Genomic DNA, 16663 nt, shown 5'->3' on the forward strand with positions numbered 1-16663 from the left:
TAAAAGCATACTGTACCACGTGATCGTTGCTATGGCGAAGACACCACAACAAAACATTTTCAATGTCGATTTAAAGTTAGTGAGATTCGTGATCTTACACATTAATCTTATTAATAAAATTGGAGCAACAATACAAGAAATAAATCAGGTACGGTGATTTTTATATTACATTTTAGAAGTAATATTCAATCATATTAACGATATCGTATGGTTTTGCTGAGAACTGAAATATTATTATTTGGATTCTGGCTATCCTTGCGAGAAAAACGAAGCAATCCGCAGAAATTGTATTACGTTTTTAGGACGTTTCAGTTTAAATTAAAACAATGGTGGCATGTCAGGATTATTATTAGTCAAGAACAGAATCTTTAATCAAACTTCGTTTATTGAAAAACAAATATCATGTTGTATACTGTATACTGTAATACCATGATTTGGGTTTTGTTTTTGTATTTCTTCATTATTATTTTGCTATCTGAAGAAGTCAAAAGCCGAAACGCAGCTAACTATTAAAATAATGGCTAGTTTTCAGTTTCTCACTTCCTTTTCTACATTTATTATTTAATCTTAAAATACTTTTTATTGTAAGGTTTTTATGATTCAGTTGTTCAAAGCGTTGGCTATTATTTTGAATACCAGTATCTGAACTCATAAAAATGATTACAAATAACCACAGCATTTCATGTACACATATCTGGTCAAAGATTGAACTGTGGCAAATAATGTCTTGGAAATGTCCTGTTCAGCTGCCACAAGCTTTAGCGAGTAAGGTACTGTGACGCAAGCTAATTTCAGTATTACAAACTGATACAAGGTGGCAAAATTACAAGGAAAATCAAGCTAGGTATATGCAGCTAGCTAAATCTAGCGTGCATAACATGGTGGCCTGACAGCAGCTAAATAAAGGGTGGAACAAATTGTGCAAAAATACGGCATCTACAGGTTAGTTGGACATTTCATATCATACACAAAGTAAACAATGATATTTAATGCAAATATGTGTAGTCATTTGAAATACTTGTGAAATAAATGAACCCATCTCCAAGGAGTATTAGTACCACTTCATTTTGACGAATCAAACTGAGAAACTGTCCTGTCCCATGTTATTCTGTGTTGTCAATTTGAATTTTTATTGGTTTTTTTTTTGTTTGTTTGTTTGTTTGTTTTCAGCTGCCTGGAAGAAGTGCTTATTAACAGCGAAATCTGAAGCAAGAAGAAGAAAGGAATTTGAACCCCAGGAGCATTTTCTGATTCAGACAACAAAATGTCCAACACTGTGAGATCAGCATCTGGCCCTGGACCTAAAGACTTGAGTACCTGTGCAAATCCTGGTAACCCTGTGTTTTCATGTATGATAAAACCTGCTACGCTTCCAAACAATTCTGGGTGCTTTGCTAGACCACAGAATCCACTTTATAAAACTACATCAAGTAATTATGGATACATGCCTCCAGCATTTGAAACAGCGCCTTGTGCTTACCATCCAATGTCACAGACATTTTCTGAGCATCTTAGAAATTGTGGGATGTATCGCAATCAATCTTTGAATACAGTCGTAGACAAAAGCAGAGTTTATGACTATCCATACCTGCAGAACACTCTTTGATTTGTTCCAGACTGTAATATCATAGTTTATCTTGTGCTTCTTTTATTTGTTACATCTTTCTAATTCAGTGTTTTACTTTAAAGGAGTACATTAATAATAAAAAAAAATGTTTCATGTTAGAAACACTAATATTGGGCTTCAAATGATTTCTGCTACTATATCCTACAGCATGGTAACAGACATGATTTTTTGCTGAAATAACACCAGTGAATAACTTATATTAATATATGTAAGATTCATATGTGGATTGTAAAAATGGTTTAATTGATATGTAACTGTTAATATGACACTTTTCATGTACAATTTATATGCAAATACTTTTCTTTGGAAACAATAATAAAAATAAATAATAAATATATATTGTATGTGTTTTCTCTTAACAATTTCAAGTGGGTTCTTTATGACAAAGTGTGGTCATTTTTTAGAGTTTATTTTTGCTGTATACACTTTTTTATATTAATGTGGTGATGAGATCTCATGAATGTTATCTATGACATAGTAGGAGTTAAAGTTATGGGCTTAGTGATTTTAAATATTTACAGTTTTAATAATACATTCCAAAGCATGCACATCATATGTTTCAGAGCTGTCCCACAAAGACTATTGTTTTAAGATGCATTAAAAATAGTTATAATTGTTACAATAATGGTTTTGTAATATGTAACCTTACATGTTTTAAAATCAACTAACAAAAAACAATTATTATATTTAAAAAAAATAACAATTGCTCACAGACAAGTTTATTGACTTTATTGGTTCATCACATGTGTTTAAGAATGATTCCTAATGGGAACATAACATTCATCTATCACACATTTATACAGTGTTGTTTATTATGAATCACAATTGTTAAACCTTTAATTTATGTAAGGAAGCTTGAATTATTTAAACCCTTTAAGTTTCAAATAATAATCAGAAATGGCACCTATGGGTTTAAAATGATACAGTAAGTCTTTCAGTCTTTTCACTTTTTAATTATGACACTTTTAAAACTTACCAAATAATAAAACAAACAACTGCTGTGATGAAGAAAACTGACGGTTTGTCATTTTATGCAGCGTTACCATTAAATAACAGTTATAATCATTTTTGTTATTTGGTAGTCACTATAATGATTTAATCCTTGGGTAACTTAGCACAAAGTCTGCTCTAATATAACTGATTAAATAGTTTCAGTGTCCTATACAGAAATAGCTCATATAAAAATGAGATAGGGGCATACCCAGGACTGGGAACAATTAACTGGTTTCTGAAATATTTCCATTCCTAGTAAAATGACACCTTCAAAATATTTATTTAGCACAGAAATGTCATTAACTATTGACAAACAGATTTGTCAATCATAAAAATGAAAAAAAAAATATTACAATTTCTTTTAACACTGTTATGGGCAGCCTTCAGTCTGAAAACAATATTTATTTATTATAAAGAATCAGGCACTGTTCCTTGAATGATCTCTCTGATCTTTTCTGCATCTGCATTTACTGTTTCATTAAGGGGATCAATCTTCAGGGCTGCCTGGTAATCTTGAAGACCTGTCAAATTTTACAACATTCAAAACATGTATCTATATATCTATACAGATAATACATCTATAAGCACATACAGTTTGTATATGGTCTCTTAATTGGGTGTTTCTTTGTTTCAATTAAACCTTGTGCAACCTAAATGCAAATGCAAAACAAACCAATCCCCCAAACCCTCAAAAACATGGATATTAATACTATAGTAACTGAGCATAGTGAGTGTGCACATTGCTCTGTTAGGCAAACACCCTTCTAATTGATTATGTATACATTCAGTATACAAGGAATTATCATTCTGCTGTTTATCCAAGCCAAGGACATCAACTGTAGTAAAGCAGATGATATTGCTGTTAGTTTTTTTTTTAACATTTATTGATCTATAATTTGCATAATACAAAGCAAAATAGACATTTGTACTTTAAGCCAATATATGTATTGACGCTTCATAGTAGATTTAAATTTAAATAAGCAAATCAGTGAAATTGTTATATTTCAGAAATAACCATTTTATTTCTGAATGGTAATTAGTTTATGCTAATTTGTAACACAGTACTGCTAAATAAGGATTGCATTGTCACGTTAAGACACTTACTTTAATAATAGTAAAACAATTAGTTAAACTATTAAAACTAAATTGATTTGTTTAATAATAATGGATTTATAAAACACAATTTAAAATAATATGTACTGTTAATCACTGTTGATTTAGTATATTTCACAGACCAAAAACTGGCTTACACACAGCCTTACTTGGTGCATTGGGGATAGAAAACTGGAACTTGCTCTGGTTACACTAACACATACTACTGATCCAGGAGAGGTTTTGAAACAAAGCTGCTTCAGACATAAAGGTCAGTGGTGAATAAAACTGGCAAAAGAACCATGTTTAAATACATACATACCTTCAACATATAATTCCAATTCACAAAATGCAGTGCCTCGTCTAATGTGAGCTTTTGCTCTGGCATCAGCATTGTCAGCAACAGGTGGTGTTAATAAGTCAAGTGCCTACAGAAAAAGTCCCAATGAAAAATAAATCCATTAGAATTCTGTAACTACTTCTGTAACATTGTGTTATTATGTTTGTGTTTCTTTAAGTCTGCTGTTCTTTCATTTTTACAACTAAAAGGTAAAACTGACCTTGGAAGAGTCTTCAATGGCTTTGTGTAGATTTCTCAATTTGAGGTGACAGGCAGCACGGTTGAGGTACAAGATTGGGAGTTTGTGATTCAACTGAATTGCTAGGTTGTAGGCATTGACAGCAGCTAGGTAATTCTGTGTGGCAAACAATTTTCTAAAAAAACATAATAAAAAATATTTTTTAGTTTTTTTTTCTTAAATCTATAACTCTGCATACAGCATGTGATGAGAAATTTTGGGGATCACTTACTTTCCCTTCTCCTTTAACCAGTCTGGATTTCTCTCTTCTTCCTTAAGATCCTTTAGCTCAGACACATCAGCGTTCACTGCTCGCCTTGCATCTGCCTGCTTTTTCAGCCACTACAGAAATAAATATATGTATTTCAGTTACTATGTGTTAGCTATAGAACTAGAAGACCACAAGACCATATTTTATTGTAATATTACGTTTTTTTGGTATGACAAAGAAAAAAAATCTGACAAAGAAAGTGCAAGGTCAAAAGCAAATTTGTGAGAGCAATAAAATAATTTGAATGCTGAAAACTACCAAGAAACCACAAAGAATAATAATTTGACTGCTCTTTCCTGCAATTAAGTTGTTTCTTGATAGTTTTATATAGCTAATATTAATTCCCCAGAGAGCATGTGCCTTTGCTTTCATACTTACTTTAAAATGTTCAAAATATTTTTCACAAGGCTGCCATTTTCTTCTTATTGGACTAAAAAACTGTAGGAAAACATTACAAGATGCATACCGCTTCTTCCTCAGCAACACGGGACTCTCGCAGAGCTGTGGGAAACACACGAGGTGTAAACTGTATTTTGATGCTGCCAGCAGATCGTGGAGGGGGCAAAGATATCTCTTCTGACTTTCCTGATTAACATCAACAAAAAACATTTGATTTTATTAAAACACATAATGAATTCTGTTTACAGTACAGTATTAAACTGGTTTTATATATATATATATATATATATATATATATATATATATATATATATAACCAAGACATTAGCACCAAAATATTTCCTGTATGAATTATGTAAAGACAAATGGCAACAAAATGAGCTTTACATCTCAATAAACTACCTGTCTTAGCCGTGGTTCTCTTTCTAGGACATTCTGACACAGATTTTGAGTATGTCTTCATCTCATCTTTTTTCTTTTTCTTCTCGTGTTCAAGCTTTTGTATTTCTCGCCTCTGTTGTGCTTTTTTCTCTTCCTCTTCCTTCCTCTGCTTCTCCTTCCACTGCTCCAGCTCTTCTGTAGCTCTCCTTCGCTCTTGCTCCTTCATTTCTTCAATCCTTTTTCTCTCCTCATCTTCCAGCTAAAATTCAAAACATATTATATACTGAGGTTTGAAAATTAAATCTTCTCCCCAACTGAGACTACTCTTAATTTTAAAGAGATAAGATGTTCTAGTGATCCTAAGAACCTACTAAAATGTTTCAAAAGGTACATCTTTCTGGTAACTACATTTGCTTATCTTATTCTATTTGCTGACAAAATGTGTTTTTACCTTCATCATTGTCTCCAATGCATATTTTTCATTTTCTCTTTTCTTGATTGCTTTTGCTTCTGTGTCAGTGACAGCCTTTTCCTGAGCCTTAAGGACAGCATTTTCTCTTTTCTTCTGCAACGTCTCTTTATCAACTGGTAGAAAAAGAATGATTATTAATATATTTAAAATAGTTTACAAGAGATATTAAAAGCAAAATATACATGGTCCATATATCAATAGAGCTTAATATCCACTTATGATGAAATTAGCCAATTAAATAATTAAAAAATAGTATCAAATACCAACATATAGCAGCAGAATAAAAACAAAAAAACAGACATCAGACGCACACTTAGTATGACATTAGTTACCAGCTATTCTGGCATTAAACTTACATAAAAACAAAGTGTACGTTACCGTTCATGAGTGCAAGACTTTCCCATATTGACTCCTCCTTTTTATACAATGTGAAGATAACTACTCCATTTCCAATCTTTGCAACGCTTTTATTATCATCTATCGGCGCATACAGTATTACTTCGAATAAGAATGGTGGGAAATTTACCTAAGGAAAAAAAAAATCAAGTTATATTCAAACGGGCAGAGACTACGTTGGTGTGTTTTCACAGCTTGTCGCCGATAGTTATCGTTTCAGTAAAACCAGAATACAGTTAGAACACGCATGAGACGTAACAACCACAACACTACCCTTACAATACGCTAGCAGGAGTCAACTTTTTACCTTAAGATATTCGTCTGTGGAAAATATATCTACTTTTCCAGCTTTCACTCCTTTTAAAGGTACATTTATGTACACCAGAGTTTCCGTCTGTGTCCACGAGTAATCTTTTACAATCAAAGGCATGATTTATTGATAAATCAGACCAGTATTTTTTAAGAGTATGCGTTGCTGTCCCGTAGTTATCAACGCTTTTTCTGTTGCTAGGGCAACACTTAATCCTTCCGTTCACGTGCTTATTACAACTTCCTGCCTAAATGTTTGAACACATATTAAAGGCCCCGCGAACTAGTTGTCAAATTAAACTTTTCAATAGTTCAAGCTTCTTGTACCGTTATTAGAATATTATTTTCCTGAACACAGCACTGGAAATTGACTGTTGGGAACTGGAAATAACACAGATTAGTTTGCTGGTACCCCTACTGGTTTAATAAATATAAAACTATTTTGAAAATGTTCAGTTTAATTTCTGTAATACCATTCATAAGCTTTCTGAGAAACAGCTGTACTAAAATATAATAAATAGTTTTAAACGCCAGAAGTACTGATATTACTGTTTTGATACACGCTGTACATTGGTGGCCGTGAAATTGCGTTTTCTTATTGTGCCATACTAGTCAGTGGGTTAAAACAATTTGTTCGCTACACCCCTGCTAGTTTGTGGTCTGCTGTTGTCTGAGGTCTTGCTTACCATTAGAAACCCATTTTTGAACCCACGTATTTCATATTCTGCACATGTTTCTCAAGCAATCATCCATAAATACCAGAACTATTCAGACGGGGTACATTTTAGATTTCAGAAGTCATTATTATAAGTAGCTATCATTGCATCAAACGTTGTCAGAAACGGAATATGATGTACATAGTGAAACCCTCTGATTGTTTTTTGTTTGTTTTTTGTGTGTTTTATTATTATTATTATTATTATTATTATTATTATTATTATTATTATTATTATTATTATTATTATATTTGTAAATAACAGAAATTAATAAAATAAGAAGATTTGAAAATAACATATTTAGGGGAAAAAAGTTTTTATTTAAAATACACAGAAACAAAATAGTCTTTAAACAACTTTAGTCATTATTAGCATTAGCTTTATTGTTAACTCATCCCACTACTGATCCAAAAAAAAAACCCAAACCATCAATCAGAAATACTTGATAATGTAAGTTCTGCTAATATGATCAATGGACATTAAACATGATATCCTTGGCACAGCATAACACATAGCAGTGCCACTCTTAAATGTAGCTCTTTACTTACAAAACACAATTTCTCAATGAAACAGGCCAAGGTATGCGATACTGGCAGGCATGTAGTTGCAAATTAAGTCATTAACAAGGGATTTTCCCAACAGGATACTTCTGTCAATTCCTAACCCCATATATAGCTACAGCTACAAACCCTAACACATTGAAGGATCTAGTTACACCATTCATATTTGATTAAACTAATCACATTTACTAGAAGAATTGAGTATCTTAATTCTGTATAATTTTTATTATCATGATACTTGTCATATACCTGCCCTATTATCTGTTGATTTATATAATGCTATTTAATAACCACTTAAAAATGCAATTCCACTTGGAATCTGTACCCCAGGTAAGTATCTTATAACAGTTACCATTATACAACCACAGGTCTGCTTTCCACTCATACATGAGGTAGCATTTTATTATTTATTTATTTATTTTTATTAAAAGATACAAATGTCACCAATATGGAACTAATTTATATACACTACCCACCAACAAGTATTTTGTTTGTTTGTTTGTTTGTTTGTTTGTTTGTTTGTTTTAATAAGAACCTGGTTGCATTAAATTAGTTAAAACTAAATACATTAATAAACATGAAGCATTCTGCAGTGCTGCAGCAATACAATACAATACAATACAATACTGGTGCAATTACATTGATTGCCAAGAAATGGAAGCCAAACTAAAAATCTTTACCCTAAACCATTTCAAATATATTGGTAGTATGTTGGCAGTTAATAAATCCCTTTACAGTTTGTATAGTTGAAATATTTATTTATAAATTACATATGGCAACTTTAATTTATCATCATAAACACATTTGTTTAAGGTGTTCCACAGCACCAGGTCATTGACAAGGACATTTTATGCATTCAGTTCTCAGCTAGTTTCATATACTACTATAACATTAGGCAGATATAATTGACTTTAGTCACAGAGGACACCTTGCAAATTACATCTGAATTGTGTTGGGCGCTTTGAGGTAGTAAATATGTAGAAATATGCATAAATGTACATAAAAGTTACAATATATAGTTAAAAGTATATCTATGATTTGGTTCACAAATGTAAAATGTATTACAATTAGATAAAATGATTGTAAAAAGCATGGCTTTGAGCCATAATTAAGTAAACATATCTCATTACCAAATAATAAAAGAAATTAAAAGATTTTGGAACATCACAAGCTTTACAATCTAGAATAGCATGGTGCCAAGAGAGCTGTACTCTTTTTACCCAGTACTATTAACAAACACAGATGGTCAAAAGAACACCATCCAAACGAAACTGCCTTATTCTTATTACTTCTTCCTGCATTTACAATCAAAAGCCATTGCCAAAGCTATCATTCTCTCTGGAATAATTTGTCATGTGCTGGAAAACAGTATGAAAGAAGACATTGTTACTTTATGACACACAATGCCATGTACACTCCATTTCCATTCTGCCATATCACTGCAATTAAAATCAATTATTTTTTGCTTTAAATAAAAAAGGAGAATACACTCCAATAGGAAAAATAACAGACTGTACACTTTTGCAACATTCTGTCCCATGTCCAGTCACATTGTTGGAGGGTCATTCCACTCCATGATTAGGAGGACACAATAAATAACTACTTTAAGGTGTGGATGGGTGGAGGATTATATCATTGTTAATCATATGAGACTTTTGAGGTCTTATAAAATTAAACAATCTAATCTAATAAACAAGCACACTGATGAGATATTATCTGAAGACATTCATTAGCTTCTGAAGTAAACAAAGTAAAAAAAATACAAAGATTTTTTTTTCTTTTTAAAGCCATTATTGTTATCCATCATTGTTTCCAGCTTGTTTGACTTGGTTTTGTGAGCTGGACCTCCTTGTTCTCCATGCAGGTATCGCAGCCCCACACCGCTGCTGCTTCTGCCGTTAGAAGGTTGTAGGCCGTCTCTGTCATGCCAGTGCAAACCCTGTGAAACCATTTCTGACAAGAAGCCTCGCACAAAATGGCCTCCTGGTCATCATTGACTTCATTCATGCAAATTCCGCAAGGATAAACAGGATTTGCAGAAGACTGGCTTGGCTGAATCGGGTGTGCGGCTGTTTTACTACTGCTCCTCTCAGCTGCAACACCTTCAATGGCTGTGTGAGACTTGTTCTGAACGCCACTGTTACCATGGTTGCCATTAATGTTTTCAGGAGTGTTGGAATGACTGCTTTCTTGATTGGGGGAACCGCGTTTATTGATAACTTTCGGGTTTGAAAGGTCCTGGTTTACACTTTCTTCTGGACTCTGGGAAGGCCGACGAGAAGCAGAGTTTTGATATGGGCCTTGACTGTTGTCTTGTTTTGGCGCGGCAGCATTTACCTGGTGGTGGTTATTACTCTGTGGCTGCATAAAACCATGGTTACCATCCATGTTAGGGCCCATTGGCAGATTCAAATTTGTGTTGCTCTCTGGCCCAAAGTTGGGGCCCGTGTCTGAGTTTGTGTTTTGGTTCATATTCTGTAGTGGCATTATTTGGATGAAGTTTTCTCCTTGGCCTGGTCTAAACGGTGGATGAGGTGGTAAGCTCACATTTGAGTTCATATGATAAGTAAACATTGATTGGTTTCTGAAATTTGGATTATCATGGGGACCAAAGTTAAAGCCGTGAGTGCGATTAAAACCCCTGCCCATTTGAATCTGTGGAAATGGATGGGGTCGGTTTTGCATGGGGTAAAGACCTCCATAAGGAGAAGGCATTCTGGGTTGCATGTGCGGTGGCATTCTGTGAGAGTTGTACCCACCAAAACCGGAATAGTTAGGATTGCCAAAATAATGATTTCCAGAAGGCAGAGGTTTATAGGATACAGGGTTATAGCTGTCATCAAAAGGGTTGGCAGCTACAAGGTGATCAGAGCCGGGGTTTGGTGGTGGAGCATACTCAGAAAGAGGAGGAAAAGAAGAGACCTAGAAATAAATAAACACATACATGAATAAATAAATACATACACGAATAAATAAATACATACGTGCATAAATAAATACATACATGCCTACAAAAGTATAACACTTTCAGAACGGAATTGCTGGTATTCACACAATTTATGTTTCAGGTTTTATATTATCTTTTTATTTTATAGTTTAACCAAAGTGTGCCTGGATGTGGCACATAAAAAATCAAAGAGGCATTGTCACAACCATGGAGGTCAGTAGAAAAATGTCTGCAAAATAAAATGGGGGTGAGGGGGGTGCATAGTGGCGGTTAGGAGTGCCTTTCAAAACAGTACTTCATTGGATTACAATCTCATTGGTTTACAACCATCAAACAACCTATACAGCAGCAAAACAGAAAGACAGCTACCTGTGTACTTGACTTGCGCTTTTTCTTATCAGGGCTTCCCAGTATGCCTGGCCCTCCTAAGCCATCCAACCCACCATCTCCACCTGAAAATTTGAATTAATATCTTCCCTAATTAAACAGTTAACTTCAATAGCTTTGGAAAAATCCAATAAAAATAAATGTCGTGGCTTTGTGTGAAAAATAAGTATTAAAATGTCAGTATATGACAGAAATTAGAATTAATGTCCCATCTTGACCAGTAAAAGTTGATGTGGTTGACTGGGTGACAGATTTGTGTTTACATATTTCCGACTGGGTTATCTGACATTACTGTGTGCTACTACACTTCAAGATTTCAATGTATTACTTTATATCAGCATCTGATTGATGGGTATTAGGAAACAACATTTAAGACATAATTTAGTCTTTCAGGAATGGTGCACAAGAGATGGACAGTTTAACTGTAGTAGAATTGAAAATAAAGCTGTTAAAATCATAATTTAGTTAGGTTTCAATCTTCATTAATCAGACATGATTGGGTAGTATATAAACTGGAACAGTACACAAATTAGGGGATCCCTAACCCTGGGGGAAATCTTAATCAGGACACGAATATCTGTAGCTTAATTCATTTGTCTGCAATGCAATAGGCAGTTCACAAACTCGCCACTTGTCTAATTTTATTGTTACTTCTATTGATACTAAAAATGTGAACTGTTTGCTGTTTGTGTATATATGTGTGTAGCAATGTGTGTGTCCACATTTTATGCTGCGTTTGGCGAGCTCCAGAACAGACAGCACGTTTTCTACATAGTAATCAGTCATATGTGGTACTTGTTTGCAAAGATTGTACAGCTTACTTGGTTTGTTGACTTTGGCCGATATTTAAAGTTTCACAATAGTAGAAATACCCGTAACAGCTTTGGTAAGTTTAAGCATTTTCAAAAGGTCATTTTGCAAATAAACAAATGTTATCTGTAAACAGTAATAATAATAATAATAATAATAATAATAATAATAATAATAATAATACATTTTATTCTGCTTCCAAGTGGAAAACCGTCAGTCAATAAGAATTACTTGAAGAAAAGCATAACTTTCTTGTTTGTCCTGCACGCATGTACTTGCTTTTATATATAAAATATCAACTGGTTGCTGAATAGTTTTTACTAGTTTAAATTTAAAGTACGTACAAGCCAGTGTTGAGTCAGAATGCGTGCTCCTTTTGAAGGTATTTTTAAGTAAATGTGGCTGCTGACGCGTTTAGTTCGTTCTTTCAAATGCCAATGCAGTAAGCGCAGGCTATTCTGAGAGTTCCATTCAATTCTTAAAAGGCCTTAATTGAGGTAGGCCGACCAGCTCCTTCACAGTCATAATTAGCGGAGAGACTTGTACGCAGCATATCATGCCCCTACAGACGCTAACATACAATTGACAAGCGTCAAAAATAGCAACAAAAATAAGAACACATTACCTCTGTTTCTTTTAAGAGACAGGGTGTCTTTATCCTGGTCTGCTGACATTACAGGAACAAATACATGACTCTGCAACAAAATAATATAATAATTTCAAAAGCTAAAGGTGTATGCACTCGTCTTCTCCCTTTTGCAGTACTCACAGCTGAGCTATCAGTCTGTGCAGGAAAACCGCAAGGGTTTGCGAAGTTCGGGAGGCGCGGACTCGTTCAACTTCGTGATTTAGTTGTACGCGCTGAAAATAGAGAAAAGCTGGAGTGATTGTAAACATCGTATCTCCCGGGTGTAAAGTCGAAGCGAGTAATGTCCGTGTATCTGTTGGTTTATTATATTTGAATGTGAATGACACGATAAAGAAACCCCCTCCACATTACCATGTGAAGATGTCTGCGCTATGCTGTTTGATGTGGTGTTGCTATCAGACAGACCAAAGCGCGGATGAAACATTGCAAGAAGCTTTCATTACACTGGCGCACTCAGACACGGCCTGCAGATTCACAATACACGTTGTGTTATTCTTCCCAATTGTTATTATTTTAAAACTTATTTTATTGTATTTTTCTCATGTTTAAGATATGTTAAAGGTTATATTAATCTGCACTTTGCAAATAAGAAACCATACTTATGTTATTAGCAGGGGTCAATTAATTCTGTGGTTAAAACTTTACCCAGTGCACCAAAGCAGATGGAAACATTTTTTATTTACAAAAATATACAGCACAAAACTGCAGTATTTTTGGTCAACTAGTATTGCATAACTGTCATTTGCTATTTTATTTGCAGTGGCGTTAGGACTGGGAAGTTACTTTATCACAAATGCTGCAGAATTACCAACAGAGATTGATGTATTGTTCGCAATGCTATTTGTGTGATAGTCCTTACAGTTTTTATTTACTGACCCATAAGGTTCTAACTAGGAGCTGAAATTTCCAAACCAGGGTCAGAAATGTGATTTATACAGTAATAAACACTGCGACCTTTTAACACACAGCCTTGCTGACACAGCATATTTTTCCTCTGAGGCATTTGTAGGTTAATTAAAATGATTGTGCTTTTCAGATGAGCCTGTCTTGCAGCTCTGGACATTAGAAGCACTACATTGGATTATATGTGATATTTGCGTAGTGTTTTAAAACTGACGTTTTCTGTCATAAAAGCATGTTTTCTTTGTTCATTTATTCATCGACCTATTTTCAACTCAGAAAAATTTGTGTGAAAAAATTCAAACCCTTAAAACAAGAACGTAAACATGGCACTAAAATCGAATCAGTGTGTGTGAAATTAGGGGGCAGTTTAATTTGTGTTATTTGTATCAAAACCTGTGGTGTTGGACTGGACACAGGAGAGCTTGAGGCTCATCAGAAGAACCCCCTTTTTAATCTTCTAGTTCACCCTTTTAAAGATCCAGTGCCCCATGTTGTTTGTTTTAGTGTGATATGTCTTTTGAAATTCGTTTGGTTAGCTCCACAAAACGACTACAGTGATAATATCAGGAGATTTCTTCTTGTGAACAAACTACTGAGTTGTCTCTTCAATGCTCACAGAAAGATTTTAACTATTTCCATTCAGGGATTTTGCCAAGCATTGTGACACACTCAGTCTTTAGACTGTCCTAATACTTTCTGGAATGTACAATCTATGTCACTATTAGAAGGTGTGTTAAATATTTCATGATTATTTAACCAGTCCATAACACTACTTTTGAGACAAGTGCATTTATAAACAATGCCACCAGATGATGCTGTTCTCTTTATAAGCAGCTATGGCCAAAAGTTTGGCATCACCCTATAAAATGAACTCATTTTGCTTCATCAAGTTGAATGAAACTTGCTGAATAATGTTACGTTAACATACAGTTTTCCATATACTTAAAGAAAAACTGACAAATTAAAAAATGTGACACATTATGGCTTCCGGCAGACTTTTGCAATATAATTTTGTAGTTTCTTTGATTACATGATGTTAAATGAAATAGCTATATTATGTTAATGTAGTTTTTTTTTTTTTTTAATTTCGTCTCAATCCTAAAATTCTAGGAGATGCTAAACTTTTGGCCATAGCTGTATAATCATTTTTTTATTATTATTCATTTAATTATTCATCTGTACTGTTCACCAACATCATTTACATTAGGGTTCAAGTGAATTTTAATATTTAAAATGTTAATTTACAAATAGCCTCATTATTTAACTAGTACAAAAGAAACATTCAAGTCCCAGCATAGTAAGTATTGTAATAATTAACCAGTATCGTTACTACAGCGAAAAGGCTGACAATAGATTCCTCTTAAACAGTCTTCTGTCCAATTTCCTTTACAGCATTGTAATGAAGCCCCAGCGTTAATCTGAGGTGTTGAATGAAAGCACATTTAGAAAATTAAATTACTGTAAGGAGCCATACTTCCCAAGCCATTTTCATGTGAAGAGTTTCATTTGAATGAGATTGGAGCAATGGAATCAGTGCCATTAGCCTTGACATGAAGATATTTATTGACTCTGTTTTAAAAGAAACAATTATCAACAGCAATTGTTTTTACACAAAGACAGGCCCTGTAAAAATAAATGGTGTTGCTGGGCATAGATTACCATGGCAACATATTAATGCAACCTACGTAGCGCTGCCTGGGAATGTGTGTTTAACTTGCTAACGTGATCATATTTGAAAACTGTTTTTGTCTCTCAAACTCTAATGTCAAGACGTAGAGTTGAATACAGTCTCTGATCCTTAAAATAAACAAGTTAGCAGATTTAACATGTAATAACACATAAAAACTCACCTTGAGTCTACCAGAGAGAGTCAGGGGAAGTTCATTTGATACCTCAGTGTACAAAAGGTATTTTGTAGGATTCGTTGCCGATAGTTTAAGAAAGCAGCACGGATGAGCTTAACAAGCCAGTCTCCTTGCAGTGTGCTACAGGTGAGTAAGTCGTGGTACTGGGAATGTGCTCACAAATAGATAGCAGACATCAATTTATTTAATCAGAACTCACATGACAAGATGAAGTCAAAAAAGTACAAGTGCAAGGTAAAAGTTTCAGTAGGAAGAGTTGCTATCTTCAGTGCTGAAAAAACAAGAATAAAAATAAAATAAAATTGTGTACACGAGGTATTAAAACAACTTATTACAAACGCACAGTGCTAATGGTGGGTTAATATTGTAACTGCAGCACCTTAAAAAGAGGTCCATTGTATAAGCTCATCTACTATTCCATTTGTGTGCCCTGAAGAGGCAGCTTCATCACATAAGGAGATGACCTCCCATATCCACTATTTTAAGAACATTGGATAATGGTTTTTCTGTTAGCCACCCACAACGTGGTCGTCTATGTGTAATGTTCAGAAGGGCAGAATGCAACATAGAAATAGAGAAATAAAAACCATGGGAGTAAAATTCCAGTCCTCTGAGCCCCCAGCAGAGAACTCCATGGAGAGGAGGATCATATTCACATTTTAAATGATTGAGTCGCCACACAACTTCATTTTCGCTGGACAGAATACAGTGATCAAGTCCCACTGTGCGATCAATACTATTGACCAGCACGCAGGAAGCATCTGTTAAATGGAATTAGACTGATGTTAATTGTCTTCTGTGATCCTCCAAAGTGGTCACAATCTAGACGAGTATTGCTATAAAAAGGAAGCGCACTTGCATTCTACAGTGAATAGACATTGCCCTGTATCATGTTAATGAATGTCATTTTTGTTATTGTGGTGTCACATGTACTGTATACAAACACAAGATTTAAAATCTTCTGATGTAATTTCATGATGTTCTAGCTCAGTGGAATAGAATGCCAAAGCACCTGCTACTACAGAATATATCTTTCTGATTTCTTCACAATGTTGGCTCCGATGTATACTGTACTAGCACACCAGGAACCCAAGCAAGCAGAGGCAGACAAGCACCATAAATTGACTCACAAGTTTTGTATGGTGCAAAGACTTCATTCAAAAAAGCAAGGGAAAAAGTTTACTTTTTCAAAAACTCATTACATGCATGAAACTAACATAAATCAAAGCTTTTTAAATCAGCAACTGGACACGATGCAGTTGGTGGTCTGCTTTCTTAACTAGAGCCCCTCTTTATGCTTCCATCAAT

The 16663-nt window shown here is 34.2% G+C and overlaps 3 protein-coding genes across 3 annotated transcripts; 1 reads left to right on the forward strand and 2 right to left on the reverse strand.

Moving 5' to 3' along the window:
* The first annotated feature begins 16 nt into the window (after positions 1–16).
* Positions 17–2228, forward strand: LOC117429028 (piercer of microtubule wall 2 protein). The gene is made up of 2 exons (XM_034048143.3): positions 17–148; positions 1171–2228. Exon 2 carries the CDS (start codon positions 1265–1267, stop codon positions 1604–1606), a length of 342 nt encoding a protein of 113 aa, XP_033904034.3. The 5' UTR covers positions 17–148; positions 1171–1264; the 3' UTR covers positions 1607–2228.
* A 113-nt stretch (positions 2229–2341) lies between these two features.
* dnaaf4 (dynein axonemal assembly factor 4) lies at positions 2342–6738 on the reverse strand. Its single transcript, XM_034901805.2, has 9 exons — positions 6517–6738; positions 6192–6339; positions 5793–5926; positions 5363–5600; positions 5028–5146; positions 4523–4632; positions 4273–4426; positions 4035–4140; positions 2342–3141 (listed from the first exon to the last, which is right to left on the reverse strand). The coding sequence occupies exons 1-9, from the start codon at positions 6637–6639 to the stop codon at positions 3029–3031; spliced, it is 1245 nt and encodes a 414-aa protein (XP_034757696.2). The 5' UTR covers positions 6640–6738; the 3' UTR covers positions 2342–3028.
* An 815-nt stretch (positions 6739–7553) lies between these two features.
* Positions 7554–12927, reverse strand: pygo1 (pygopus family PHD finger 1). The gene is made up of 3 exons (XM_034907422.2): positions 12564–12927; positions 11111–11193; positions 7554–10716 (listed from the first exon to the last, which is right to left on the reverse strand). Exons 1-3 carry the CDS (start codon positions 12610–12612, stop codon positions 9598–9600), a joined length of 1251 nt encoding a protein of 416 aa, XP_034763313.2. The 5' UTR covers positions 12613–12927; the 3' UTR covers positions 7554–9597.
* Between the last annotated feature and the right edge of the window lie 3736 nt (positions 12928–16663).

The sequence above is a fragment of the Acipenser ruthenus genome, chromosome 24 (genome assembly GCF_902713425.1).
Source record: "Acipenser ruthenus chromosome 24, fAciRut3.2 maternal haplotype, whole genome shotgun sequence".
Lineage (NCBI taxonomy): Eukaryota > Metazoa > Chordata > Actinopteri > Acipenseriformes > Acipenseridae > Acipenser > Acipenser ruthenus.